The sequence below is a fragment of the Anomaloglossus baeobatrachus genome, chromosome 7 (genome assembly GCF_048569485.1).
Source record: "Anomaloglossus baeobatrachus isolate aAnoBae1 chromosome 7, aAnoBae1.hap1, whole genome shotgun sequence".
NCBI classification, from domain to species: Eukaryota; Metazoa; Chordata; class Amphibia; order Anura; family Aromobatidae; genus Anomaloglossus; species Anomaloglossus baeobatrachus.
Window position 1 is genome coordinate 272,588,084 of NC_134359.1, and position 15,260 is coordinate 272,603,343.

The 15,260-nt window shown below is 47.4% G+C and overlaps 1 protein-coding gene across 1 annotated transcript in view; it reads left to right on the top strand.

Annotated features, from left to right (window-relative positions):
- CACNG3 (calcium voltage-gated channel auxiliary subunit gamma 3) overlaps positions 1 to 7,956 on the top strand; it is a 111,006-nt gene extending 103,050 nt beyond the window's left edge. Inside the window, exons 4-5 of the mRNA XM_075318131.1 lie at positions 2,496 to 2,636; positions 7,283 to 7,956. Of these exons, the coding sequence (XP_075174246.1) occupies positions 2,496 to 2,636; positions 7,283 to 7,800 (659 nt within the window). The 3' untranslated portion in view covers positions 7,801 to 7,956. The remainder of the gene's footprint in view (positions 1 to 2,495; positions 2,637 to 7,282) is intronic.
- Positions 7,957 to 15,260: the final 7,304 nt, after the last annotated feature.

A 15,260-nucleotide genomic window follows, 5' to 3' on the forward strand; every position in this document is an offset into this window, starting at 1 on the left:
GATAGATAGATAGAGGGATAGATAGATAGATAGATAGAGGGATAGATAGATAGATAGATAGATAGATAGAGGGATAGATAGATAGATAGATAGATAGAGGGATAGATAGATAGATAGAGGGATAGAGGGATAGATAGAGGGATAAATAGATAGAGGGATAGATAGATAGATAGATAGATAGATAGATAGATAGAGGGATAGATAGATAGAGGGATAGAGGGATGGATAGATAGATAGATAGATAATGGATAGATAGATAGAGGGATAGATAGAGGGATAGATAGATAGATAGAGGGATAGATAGATAGATAGATAATGGATAGATAGATAGATAGATAATGGATAGATAGATAGATAGATAGATTGATAGAGGGATAGATATATAGATAGAGGGATAGATAGATAGAGGGATAGATAGAGGGATAGAAAGATAGAGGGATACATAGAGGGATAGATAGATAGAGGGATAGATATATAGATAGAGGGATAGATAGATAGATAGATAGATAGATAGATAGATAATGGATAGATGAATAGATAGATGAGAAAGACCTATATAATGTCCTACCACCCTGCATATTCTAAGCTGGCACCCTTTAGTGACTTTCATGTGGCACTGCCTTGTATTTAGCCAAAAAATTAATAAATAATTAAAAAAAAAAAACGACAGATAGATAGATAGATGGATGGATAGATAGATAGATAGATAGATGGATTGATAGATAGATAGATAGAGGGATAGATAGATAGATAGATAGATAGATAGAGGGATAGATAGATAGATAGATAGATAGATAGATAGATAGATAGAGGGATAGATAGAGGGATTGATAGATACATGGATGGATGGATAAGATGGTGGATAAGAAGGATAGATGAATTAGATAGATAGGTAGATAGATAGATAGATAGATAGATAGATAGAGGGATAGATAGATAGATAGATAGAGGGATGGATAGAGGGATGGATAGATAGATAGATAGATAGAGGGATAGATAGATAGATAGATAGATAGATAGAGGGATGGATAGAGGGATAGATAGATAGATAGATAGATAGAGGGATGGATAGAGGGATGGATAGATAGAGGGATGGATAGATAATGGATAGGTAGATAAATAGATAGAGGGATGGATAGATAGAGGGATGGATAGATAATGGATAGGTAGATAGATGGATAGAAAGATGAATAAGACCTACCCCGAAAGTAAACCCTAATAGGATTTTGGGGGCTTCTTCGAGTATGCTGAAAATACAAGCCCTACTCCAAAAATAAGCCCTAATTGTGGTTCAATAAGGAGGTGTCCAAGCAGCTAGAAAAGTTAAAGAATACAGCAGGACTCTTCATCAAAGAAAGCAGTCCCCCCCGCAAATAAATTGCACTCACCACACCCCAAACAATTACAGCTGGTAAGTGCTGCTGGTGGGTGGGCTCTCACACAGAGAACTGCATTGCTGTCGGGTCCCTCACCATTCTAGCTATATTGCATTGTAAGCTCTCACAGGTTCGGTATCAGTATCACTCTGCACTGAGTGATACTGCTTCCAGTCACCAGGGGGAGCCAACTACTATAGAACCTGACAGCGATGCAGATCAGTATGTGAGAAGCCATTCACTTGCCAACTCTAATTGTTTGGGGTCTGGCAAGTGCGTTTCTTTTATGGGGTGTCTGGTTTCTTTTGGGGGTAAACTTAGCAGCACATAGAGAATAATAAATGTAAGCAGCAAGTAACTTAAACCATTGTAAATATGGTCTGTACCCTCCACTATAGGGCGAGAATAACAGATCAGATAATAAAATTTGCATCTGACCCAGTAACAGGAGTAACACAAAATGTTGATGTTCCAGAATGCGATGACAGGATTATATCTGAATAAATATTGATTTTTTTTTTTGTTCAAGAATAAATGTGGATTGCTGTTCATGGGAAAATATAAGACATCCCCTGAGAATAAGCCCTAGGGACACTTCAGCCCATACAAACTTTTTTCAGCATTTTATACTAACAGTAACCAGTAGAGGGAGCAGTGGTAGAAGTCACATCCTTGCCTTGGTGCTTGCCGGGGTCCCAATGGCCCCTCTGCCACATCAGATGATACCAGTAGTGTTGAGCGGACCCGGACCGGCAAAATCCGGATCCGCGCGGTTTGAGCGGCAGATCAGAGTCTGACCCGGACGCGGGATTCCAGGTTTTTATTCATTCTCATATTCTCTCTCTCTCTCGTCCCGGATTCCGCTCCCCATTGACATTTATGGGCCCGGATTCCGGATCGGATCCGGACTTCTTTGTCAACCCGCCGCTGATCCGCCGGGCCCGGATTATTGGCAGTCCGTTCAACTCTAGATACCAGCCTGCCAAATGGCACATGATAGGCAGGAGATCATACAAATGTTGCATTGAGACTGGAACCTTTAAGTTACCCCTTCTGATTCTGCCATAGCTTCTTATATTACCTTGCCTCTGGTGTAAATCTATTCCTCTGTCTCTTCAGGTGCGGTCCGGGCTTCCAGTATCTTTCCTATCCTCAGTGTCGGTCTCCTATTCTTTGGGGGTCTCTGTGTTGCGGCCAGCGAGTTTTACAAAAATAAGCACAATGTCATTCTCAGCGCGGGGATCTTCTTCGTCTCTGCAGGTGAGTATGCGCTCAATATGCACCGGTTTTAAGAAAAGAGCACTTGCATATTTTTGCCCTAGATCTTACATTCTTGGCTGATTTCTTACTATTTCTTTGCATCAGTCGGAGCTTCATTATTCGGCTGCAAGGCTCTGTGTGTCCCCCGCAGTATACGGCTCCAATTGTACCGCATAATACTGTTATTTCAGTAAGCTCCGCCACTTGCATTCATCATATAACTCAATGACAGTGTGAAGTGAGACATTTGTCCGTAGCAAGCTATTCCACTTACTACTTTTATTTGGCTGATTGCTGAGGACATTTCCTTACCCCCTTTTTTTGTACTGCTTCTTATTCTTCAGCCGGCGGCACGGTGGCTCAGTGGTTAGCACTGCAGTCTTGTGGTGGCTCAGTGGTTAGCACTGCAGTCTTGTGGTGGCTCAGTGGTTAGCACTGCAGTCTTGTGGGGCTCAGTGGTTAGCACTGCAGTCTTGTGATGGCTCAGTGGTTAGCACTGCAGTCTTGTGATGGCTCAGTGGTTAGCACTGCAGTCTTGTGGTGGCTCAGTGGTTAGCACTGCGGTCTTGTGCTGGCTCAGTGGTTAGCACTGCAGTCTTGTGCTGGCTCAGTGGTTAGCACTGCAGTCTTGTGGTGGCTCAGTGGTTAGCACTGCGGTCTTGTGCTGGCTCAGTGGTTAGCACTGCAGTCTTGTGCTGGCTCAGTGGTTAGCACTGAAGTCTTGTGGTGGCTCAGTGGTTAGCACTGCAGTCTTGTGGTGGCTCAGTGGTTAGCACTGAAGTCTTGTGGTGGCTCAGGGTTTACCACTGAAGTCTTGTGGTGGCTCAGTGGTTAGCACTGCAGTCTTGTGCTGGCTCAGTGGTTAGCACTGCAGTCTTGTGCTGGCTCAGTGGTTAGCACTGAAGTCTTGTGGTGGCTCAGTGGTTAGCACTGCAGTCTTGTGGTGGCTCAGTGGTTAGCACTGCAGTCTTGTGGTGGCTCAGGGGTTAGCACTGCAGTCTTGTGGTGGCTCAGTGGTTAGCACTGCAGTCTTGTGCTGGCTCAGTGGTTAGCACTGAAGTCTTGTGGTGGCTCAGTGGTTAGCACTGCAGTCTTGTGGCGGCTCAGTGGTTAGCACTGCAGTCTTGCAGCGCTGGGGTCCTGGGTTCGAATCCCACCAAGGACACCATCTGCAAGGAGTTTGTATGTTCTCCCCGTGTTTGCGTGGGTTTCCCCCGAGTTCTCCGGTTTCCTCCCATACTCCAAACACATACAGATAGGGACTCTAGATTGTGAGGCCCAATGGGGACAGTGTTCCTGATGTATGTAAAGCGCTGCGGAATATGTTAGCGCTATATAAAAATAAAGATTTATTTTATTTATTTTCAGCCATGTACAGTTATGGTCGGAAGTGTTACCATCCTTGAAGTTAGTCCAGAAAATGAAGTATTTCTCCCAGAAAATTATTGCAATTACATATGTTTTGTTATAAACGTTTATTTCCAAAAAAAAACTGAGGGAAAAAAAAGGCAAATTGGACATAATTTCACACAAAACCCCAAAAACTGGGCCGGGCAAAATTGTTGTCCCCCTCTTCTTAATATTTGGCTGCACCTTTTACCCTTTGAAATAAATAACTGCAATCAGTCGCCTCCTATAACCACTTACAAGCTTCTTCCTCCTCTCACCGGGACCTCGGACTCTTTATAATCTGCTCCAGGTCTCTCATATTTGATGAAGTCTTCTCTTCTCCCAACAGAGATTTTATGATCTCTCCACAGGTGTCAATGGGACTTAGATCCGGACTCATTGCAGCCACTTCAGATCTCTCCAGCACTTTGTTTCCAACCATTTCTGTGGCTTCTTGAAGTGTTTGGGGTCATTCTCCTGGTGGAAGACCCATGACCTAGGAGGCAAACCCAGCTCTCTGACACCCAAAATCCTCTGGTAATCTTCAGATTTCACGATGCCCCCAGGCCCAAAGGCAGCAAAACATCTTTGACCTCCACCATACCTGACTGTAGGTACTGTGAGCTTTTCTTTTTAGGCCTCATTCCATTTTCGGTAAACAGTAGAATTATGTGTTTTACCAAAAAGCTCTATCTTGTTCTCATCTACAAGATGCTTTCCCAAAAGGATTTTGGGTTCTCATAACTGCAGTCTAGCTTTTTTCTGTCTCTGTGTCAAGAGTGGGGTCCTTCTGGGTCTCCTCCATAGCATTTCAATTAATCTAATGTGGAAGGATAGTTCGAACTGACGATGATGCCCCTGAGCCTGCAGGACAGCTTAAATTTCTATGCAACTTGATTGGGGTGGCTTATTCTCCATCCGGACAATTCTGCATTACAACCTTTCACCAGTTTTTCTCTGCCATCCACATCCAGGGAGATTAGCTACAGTGCCATGGGATGTAAATCTCTTGATTATGTTGCGCACTGTGGACAAAGGAACATCAAAATCTCTGGAGATGGACTTGTAACCTAGAGATTGTTGATATTTTTCAACAATTTTGGTTCTCAAGTTCTTAAACTGTTCTCAGCTCTTCTTTCTGTTGACACACAATACAAATATTGAGTCAACTTCTCCCCTTTTCATCTGGTTTCAGGTGTGATTTTCATATTGTCCACACCTGTTACTTGCCACAGGTGAGTTTGAAGGAGCATCACATGCTTGAAACAGAGTTGTTTACCCACAATTTTGGAAAGGTGACAACAATTTTGTCTGGCCCATTTAGGAGGTTTTGTGTGAAATGATGTCCAAGTTTCTATTTTTCAGTTTTTTTGTTGTGTTCTTCCATTACAAACAAAGGAAATAAACATGTGTATAGCAAAACGTGTAATTGCAATCATTTTCTAGCCATGTATGTATTTCCATAGGGTAATGCACTAGTGGTTCTAGATATGGTTTCACCCCCCCCCCCGACAAACAACTATGTGGTTTGCAATATAGCTCATGGGCAAAAATGCCTCTTTCCATACACATGCACATTCGGCTTGGCAGATCATGCATGTGTTTTCAGTTGAGAAAGAGGACTGAGCTACTGCCAAACCACCTTGGTGTCAGCTTATCTTCCCTAAGAGTATAAGGATCCAAATGCCCAATCCTTATCTCCATCCAACATCCACGTTCGGGAGGCCTCCATACACTTTAGATGTTACGGCCGCTTCTGGCGAAATCAGCATCAATGTCTATGGTCAAGACCAACCTCAAAGCAAGGTTGGTAGAAAAAGAAGAACCTGACCCTCACATTTTGCTATATGTGACACCCTGGCAAAACCAGGTAGTCACAGATAGGCCCCCGCATAACACCTTCCCTCACTAAGAAACACACAGCCAACCAGTAAACCCTAGTCACCCCCCCTTAGGGAAAGATAGACACACCAGTGGTCGTGACCAGGTGGTTGGGACACGCCCACCCAGGGGTCCAGACAGCCCAGGGTGGGAAAACAAGTTCAGTTTGGAGAGGAGTGTGGGCTGGAGCTAGGGGTAGCTCCAGCAGGAAAGTTCAGGTTGAACTGTACCAGGGTAGGAGCCCTGGTGCCTCTGGCTAGGAGGCAGACGGTGGTCTCCGTCAGCAGGAGACGGGAAGACGGCTCGGCAGAACCGAGGTGGACCGGGACAGGGTTGTAGCCCGCCGGTACCGACACGGGGAACCGACCCAGAAACCGTAGCACAAAGGGGGTTACTCGGACCCTGAAACCAGAACCGGAACCAAGCGGACTGGTTAATTCACTGATTGAGGCCAGGACTAGAGGTCCTGTCCCACCCAAAGTCCCTCATAGAAGACAACAACCCACTGATAGAGATAGGAGGTCACCACCAGGGCCCATAGATCCCATGGGCCAGCGTCTGCGGGAACGGCTCCTTAGGCCACATCCAGCCGGGAGCGAACTCCTGAGTTTCACGCTAGGAAGTCCATTTTACACAAACAATGCAGAGAAAAGGATAGAGACCACCAGCTGGGTGGGGGATCCCGAATGCAACCGGCCGCGGCACCGGCCACCAGCACCTTGGTTTACCAGAGACTTGTGTGGTTTATTATCTGTGAGTACACAAACACTCCCTGCGGTCGCTATACCCTGCACTGAGACACCGGGGCCTGGGGCCACCATCCCTACCCACGGAGGGGTTGACAACCAGCTGCCACAACATCTCCCCCGGGTGCCCCATAACAGCAGCGGTGGTGTCCCACATCACCACACACCGTGGGTGGCGTCACCTAGCCCATACATCTACATCCCCCTTTTTATTCGGCGTGTGCGCGAGACCCCCGGGTCCGGAGACCCTCGAGCCACCCCCTTAAAAGGTCCGGATCCGAGCAGCGCCGGCTGCTGGCACGGGGGCGGCACACTATATACATGACATCTTGGACCAGGACAACATAGTTTAGACCAGGGGTCCCCAACCTGTGGCTTACAGCTGTCTTCCAGGTTGGTACATTGACAGCAGATCTAGCAAACAGCTGTGAAGATCGGGTCTCCAGATGCTGACTTTTGAGCGTAACCCAGCACAGAAGAGTAGATCTGAATGGGGGTGAGGTAGGAACCCCTGGATATGTCTATACTGCCTTTCTCATAGCTGAATTTGGTTCTCCAGGTCAGAAAGGTTGTGGATTTCTGGATTATACCCTTTGAATGGTTTTGGCTAATGACTTCTTTCTATTTCAGGCCTGAGCAACATTATTGGAATAATTGTCTACATTTCTGCCAATGCCGGAGACCCTGGCCAAAGTGACTCCAAGAAGAGCAACTATTCCTATGGTTGGTCCTTTTATTTCGGGGCCCTGTCATTCATCATTGCCGAAATGGTTGGAGTTTTAGCTGTACACATGTTTATCGAAAAGCACCGGCAAATAAGAGCTAAATCCCATTCCGACTTCTTCAAGAAATCTGCCTTTAGCCGGATACCAAGCTACCGGTATCGTTTCCGCAGGCGTTCCAGCTCCCGTTCTACAGAGCCTCGCTCTAGAGACCCTTCCCCAGTAGGCAAAAGTTTCAACCCTATACCCACTAGTGATATTTCCCTCTATACCTTAACTGCCCGAGACCCTACCAAGATGACTGTTGGCTCTTTACTAAACTCCGAAAGGGAGCATAACTTTCTTCAAGTTCACAACTCCATCCCCAAAGACTACAAGGAGTCCCTACACAACAATCCTTCCAACAGGCGCACCACACCGGTGTGAGATTTGCATTAAAGGGGGAAATGTGACCTAAAGAAAGAAATGTGGTGGGAACTGGAGACGGTCACTGAGTGGTTTACTCTTTAAAGGTTATTTCAGTAAAACTACAGAACACATGATAAGAAGAAAAAATCATCAATGTGTCACTTCCTGTTCGGAAAGTTACTTCCTGTTCGGAATGTTGCTTCCTGTTCGGAATGTTACTTCCTGTACGGAATGTTGCTTCCTGTCTGGAATGTTACTTCTTGTACGGAATGTTTTTCCTGTCTGGAATGTTGCTTTCTGTACGGAATGTTGCTTCCTATACAGAATGTTGCTTTCTGTACGGAATGTTGCTTCCTATACAGAATGTTGCTTTCTGTCTGGAATATTACTTCCTGAACGGAATGTTCCTTCCTGTCTGGAATGTTGCTTCCTGTTCAGAAAGTTACTTCCTGTATGGAATGTTGCTTCCTGTCAGGAATGTTGCTTCCTGTCTGGAATGTTGCTTTCTGTTCGGAATGTTGCTTCCTGTTCGGAATGTTGCTTCCTGTCCGGAATGTTGCTTCCTGTCCGGAATGTTGCTTCCTGTCTGGAATGTTGCTTCCTGTTCGGAATGTTGCTTCCTGTTCGGAATGTTACTTCCTGTCCAGAATGTTACTTCCTGTCTGGAATGTTGCTTTCTGTCTGGAATGTTACTTCCTGTCTGGAATGTTGCTTTCTGTCTGGAATGTTGCTTCCTGTTTGGAATGTTGCTTTCTGTTCGGAATGTTGCTTCCTGTCCGGAATGTTGCTTCCTGTCTGGAATGTTTCTTCCTATTCGGAATGTTTCTTCCTGTCCGGAATGTTGCTTCCTGTTCGGAATGTTGCTTCCTGTCTGGAATGTTGCTTCCTGTTCGGAATGTTGCATCCTGTTCCGAAAGCTGGTTCTTGTCCGGAATGTTGCTTCCTGTCTGGAATGTTGCTTCCTGTCTGGAATGTTGTTTCCTGTTCAGAATGTTGCTTCCTGTCTGGAATGTTACTTCCTGTCCGGAATCTTGCTTCCTGTTCGGAATTTTGCATCCTGTTCAGAAAGCTGTTTCCTGTCCGGAATGTTACTTCCTGTCCGGAATGTTGCATCCTGTTCGGAAAGTTACTTTCTGTTCGGAATGTTGCATCCTGTTCGGAAAACTGTTTCCTGTCCAGAACGTTGCTTCCTGCCCAGAATGTTGCAACAGTGCCAGAATTTAATCCAAGAGCTTATATGATGACCCATATGTTGTAACTAATGACCTGGAAAGACTGCCTGGGTTATATAAATGTTTGTGTTTAGGATGATGTAGGAACATTTTTTTCAGAATCTGTAAGTACGTTTCGAAGGCCAATTTTCCTTTTTCAGGGGGGGAAATCAAAGTTTTAAAGAGCAACAAGTCAATGAGAATGTTCTGTGTAATAGATATTGTGCATAATTTATGCTGTTTATGGGGGGATTCTGCATAAAAGGAATTAAGAACATGTCACAAATTTTTTTTAAAAATGTTATTTCCCCGATTAGCTTACTTTTCGAGAGGCGAAACCGGGACAATATATATCCTCCAAATGATTGTATAGCCAAACTTTTGAGTTATAGACGAGTGACGGTGACCCACACTGCATGAGGGAGTGTGTAGTGCCTGTCAAGAATATACTATACAAAAAATACACGACGATGCCGAAGTGAAGAATCTTACCCTACGTAGCACAAAGCTGGTGCTTTTAGTATACAAAATTCAATCTGTTTTCTTAAACCAAAAAAAAAGATATAAAAACTGAGCGTTGAGAAACGTGATGCTGGTAGATCTCCCCCACACAGCATTTGAGAGGGTTTTAAAGTGCTGTTTTGACAAGTGTGGGGGTGGCGCTGACGGGGGCGCTGTTGATGAAGACATGATGGGCCAATCGGAGGACGGAGACTGTGCATCAACAATTTTGGTGAAGTTTTTTGACTGGAACGTACAAGGAGATGAAACGGAGACTTTTTCAGGGATCGCGCATCTTCCTCTGATAGGATTAGTACGGTTACATGGTATGTGTTACAGACAACGAAGGACTTCAAGGTGCAAGCGATGATGGCTTCTAAGGATTGTCAGAAAAACTTGGATTTTCAAAAGATAAATACTGAGGATGCGGCAGACGTTCCTGATTGGGCTCTAAGTCAACATTCCAATATTTTTTTGGTTCTATAACTAATTATAATAAATAATAGCAAACATTCTGGTCTGATAATCTGATTTACTGTGCACGGAAGACGTAGACTGTCTGCGCTATATTGCGGCCTTAATCTTAACACTAATCTTACACTTTCCAGGAAACCTTCGGGTACAACCTTTGGCCCGTTCACATAGTTGTGAGATATCCTCCTCTGTGTATCTTTAGGTACAGTACCTCATCTGTAGGAATGACTGACCCTGGTAATGCAGCTTGTCTTGTAAATGGGCCATACTGCTGTACCAGGCACCAGCACTAGTACAAAGAAGCCCTAGTGCCTAGGTGAAGAATGAAAGGAAAGTGGTGCTCACCGGAATCCTGTGGACTCTTCATTGTGTTAAAAAAAAATTGGACCACCTTCTGATCAAACACTAAAGGGTCCCGTAAAAAGTTAGATAAAAGTTGGCCAACTCACCGATTTCAGGGTGATCAGCCATTCATCTAATGGAAATAGGCGCTTTCTGATACGGAAGATGTTGGGGAGGTAAGGAAGGGAGGTTTTCATTTTTTATTCACCCATTATTTTTCTCAGTTTTTCACACAGTGAATACAAGGACTTTGGCAAAGCTTATGTGTATGGAATAGTTGGAAGAAACAGCTGTTGGCCAAGGTGTATGGGCAACTTCAAGGGCTTGTCCAACCACTAGTGATGAGTGGGCACTACCATGCTCAGGTGCTCGGTACTCGTAAGTAGTGATGAGCGGGCACTACCATGCTCGGGTGCTCAGTACTCGTAACTAGTGATGAGCGGGCACTACCATGCTCGGGTGCTCGTAACTAGTAATGAGTGAGCAGTACCATGCCTGGGTGCTCATAACTAGTGATGAGCGGGCACTACCATGCTCAGGTGCTCGGTACTCGTAACTAGTGATGAGCGGGCACTACCATGCTCAGGTGCTCAGTACTCGTAACTAGTGATGAATCAGCACTACCATGCTCGGGTGCTCAGTACTCGTAACTAGTGATGAGCGGGCACTACCATGCTCGGGTGCTCAGTACTCGTAACTAGTGATGAGCGGGCACTACCATGCTCGGGTGCTCAGTACTCGTAACTAGTGATGAGCGGGCACTACCATGCTCAGGTGCTCTGTACTCGTAACTAGTGATGAGCGGGCACTACCATGCTCGGGTGCTCAGTACTCGTAACTAGTGATGAGCGGGCACTACCATGCTCGGGTGCTCAGTACTTGTAACCAGCAGTTGGTTGCTTGGATGGGTGCGCCTTGATTACTCAGGCATAATGGAAATTAATGGGGAACTTGAGCATTTTTCCTGGACCTCTTCCGGAAAAACACTCCAGTTTCTCATTGACTTCCATTATGCCCAGTACTTGAGTCAAGCCCATCCGAGCATCCAACTGCTCATCACTAGTTACGAGTACCGAGCCCCCGAGCATGGTAGTGCCCACCCATCACTAGTTACGAGTACTGAGCACCTGAGCATGGTAGTGTCCGCTCATGACTAGTTACGAGTACTGAGCCCCCGAGCATGGTAGTGCCCACCCATCACTAGTTACGAGTACTGAGCACCCGAGCATGGTAGTGCCCGCTCATCACTAGTAACCAGTACTGAGCACCTGAGCATGGTAGTGCCCACTCATCACTAGTTACGAGTACTGAGCACCCGAGCATGGTAGTGCCCGCTCATCACTAGTTACGAGAACAGAGCACCCGAGCATGGTAGTGCTCGCTCATCACTAGTTACGAGTACTGAGCACCTGAGCATGGTAGTGCCCGCTCATCAATAGTTACGAGTACTGAGCACCCGAGCATGGTAGTGCCCGCTCATGACTAGTTACGAGTACAGAGCACCCGAGCATGGTAGTGCCCACTCATCACTAGTTACGAGTACTGAGCACCCGAGCATGGTAGTGCCCGCTCATCACTAGTTACGAGAACAGAGCACCCGAGCATGGTAGTGCCCGCTCATCACTAGTTACGAGTACTGAGCACCTGAGCATGGTAGTGCCCGCTCATCGCTAGTTACTAGTACTGAGCACCCGAGCATGGTAGTGCCCACTCATCACTAGTTACGAGTACTGAGCACCCGAGCATGGTAGTGCCCACTCATCACTAGTTACGAGTATTGAGCACCCGAGCATGGTAGTGCCCACTCATCACTAGTTACGAGTACTGAGCACCCGAGCATGGTAGTGCTCACTCATCACTAGTTACCAGTACTGAGCACCTGAGCATGGTAGTGCCCACTCATCACTAGTTACTAGTACAGAGCACCCGAGCATGGTACTGCCCGCTCATCACTAGTTACGAGAACAGAGCACCCGAGCATGGTAGTGCCCGCTCATCACTAGTTACGAGTACTGAGCACCTGAGCATGGTAGTGCCCGCTCATCAATAGTTACGAGTACTGAGCACCCGAGCATGGTAGTGCCCACTCATCACTAGTTACGAGTACAGAGCACCCGAGCATGGTAGTGCCCGCTCATCATTAGTTACGAGTACTGAGCACCTGAGCATGGTAGTGCCCGCTCATCACTAGTTACAAGTACCGAGCACCTGAGCATGGTAGTGCCCGCTCATCACTAGTTACAAGTACAGAGCACCCGAGCATGGTAGTGCCCACTCATCACTAGTTACGAGTACTGAGCACCTGAGCATGGTAGTGCCCGCTCATCAATAGTTACGAGTACTGAGCACCCGAGCATGGTAGTGCCCGCTCATGACTAGTTACGAGTACAGAGCACCCGAGCATGGTAGTGCCCACTCATCACTAGTTACGAGTACTGAGCACCCGAGCATGGTAGTGCCCGCTCATCACTAGTTACGAGAACAGAGCACCCGAGCACAGTAGTGCCCGCTCATCACTAGTTACGAGTACTGAGCACCTGAGCATGGTAGTGCCCGCTCATCAATAGTTACGAGTACTGAGCACCCGAGCATGGTAGTGCCCGCTCATGACTAGTTACGAGTACAGAGCACCCGAGCATGGTAGTGCCCACTCATCACTAGTTGCGAGTACTGAGCACCCGAGCATGGTAGTGCCCGCTCATCACTAGTTACGAGAACAGAGCACCCGAGCATGGTAGTGCCCGCTCATCACTAGTTACGAGTACTGAGCACCTGAGCATGGTAGTGCCCGCTCATCAATAGTTACGAGTACTGAGCACCCGAGCATGGTAGTGCCCGCTCATGACTAGTTACGAGTACAGAGCACCCGAGCATGGTAGTGCCCACTCATCACTAGTTACGAGTACTGAGCACCCGAGCATGGTAGTGCCCGCTCATCACTAGTTACGAGAACAGAGCACCCGAGCATGGTAGTGCCCGCTCATCACTAGTTACGAGTACTGAGCACCTGAGCATGGTAGTGCCCGCTCATCAATAGTTACGAGTACTGAGCACCCGAGCATGGTAGTGCCCACTCATCACTAGTTACGAGTACTGAGCACCCGAGCATGGTAGTGCCCGCTCATCACTAGTTACGAGAACAGAGCACCCGAGCATGGTAGTGCCCGCTCAACACTAGTTACGAGTACTGAGCACCTGAGCATGGTAGTGCCCGCTCATCAATAGTTACGAGTACTGAGCACCCGAGCATGGTAGTGCCCGCTCATGACTAGTTACGAGTACAGAGCACCCGAGCATGGTAGTGCCCACTCATCACTAGTTACGAGTACTGAGCACCCGAGCATGGTAGTGCCCACTCATCACTAGTTACGAGTACTGAGCACCCGAGCATGGTAGTGCCCGCTCATCACTAGTTACGAGAACAGAGCACCCGAGCATGGTAGTGCCCGCTCATCACTAGTTACGAGTACTGAGCACCTGAGCATGGTAGTGCCCGCTCATCAATAGTTACGAGTACTGAGCACCCGAGCATGGTAGTGCCCGCTCACCACTAGTTACTAGTACTGAGCACCCGAGCATGGTAGTGCCCACTCATCACTAGTTACGAGTATTGAGCACCCGAGCATGGTAGTGCCCACTCATCACTAGTTACGAGTACTGAGCACCCAAGCATGGTACTGCCCGCTCATCACTAGTTACGAGAACAGAGCACCCGAGCATGGTAGTGCCCGCTCATCACTAGTTACGAGTACTGAGCACCTGAGCATGGTAGTGCCCGCTCATCAATAGTTACGAGTACTGAGCACCCGAGCATGGTAGTGCCCACTCATCACTAGTTACGAGTACTGAGCACCCGAGCATGGTAGTGCCCACTCATCACTAGTTACGAGTACCGAGCACCCGAGCATGGTAGTGCCCACTCATCACTAGTTACGAGTACTGAGCACCCGAGCATGGTAGTGCCCGCTCATCACTAGTTACGAGAACAGAGCACCCGAGCATGGTAGTGCCCGCTCATCACTAGTTACGAGTACTGAGCACCTGAGCATGGTAGTGCCCGCTCATCAATAGTTACGAGTACTGAGCACCCGAGCATGGTAGTGCCTGCTCATCACTAGTTACTAGTACTGAGCACCCGAGCATGGTAGTGCCCACTCATCACTAGTTACGAGTACTGAGCACCCGAGCATGGTAGTGCCCGCTCATCACTAGTTACGAGTAATGAGCACCCAAGCATGGTAGTGCCCGCTCATCACTAGTTACGAGTACAGAGCACCCGAGCATGGTAGTGCCCGCTCATCACTAGTTACGAGTACTGAGCACCCGAGCATGGTAGTGCCCGCTCATCACTAGTTACGAGTACTGAGCACCTGAGCATGGTAGTGCCCGCTCATCACTAGTTACGAGTACAGAGCACCCGAGCATGGTAGTGCCCGCTCATCATTAGTTACGAGTACTGAGCACCTGAGCATGGTAGTGCCCGCTCATCACTAGTTACAAGTACCGAGCACCTGAGCATGGTAGTGCCCGCTCATCACTAGTTACAAGTACAGAGCACCCGAGCATGGTAGTGCCCGCTCATCACTAGTTACAAGTACCGAGCACCTGAGCATGGTAGTGCCTGCTCATCACTAGTTACAAGTACCGAGCACCTGAGCATGGTAGTGCCCGCTCATCACTAGTTACAAGTACCGAGCACCCGAGCATGGTAGTGCCCGCTCATCACTAGTTACAAGTACCGAGCACCTGAGCATGGTAGTGCCCGCTCATCACTAGTTACAAGTACCGAGCACCTGAGCATGGTAGTGCCCGCTCATCACTAGTTACGAGTACAGAGCACCTGAGCATGGTAGTGCCCGCTCATCACTAGTTACAAGTACCGAGCACCTGAGCATGGTAGTGCCCGCTCAGCACTAGTTACAAATACCGAGCACCTGAGCATGGTAGTGC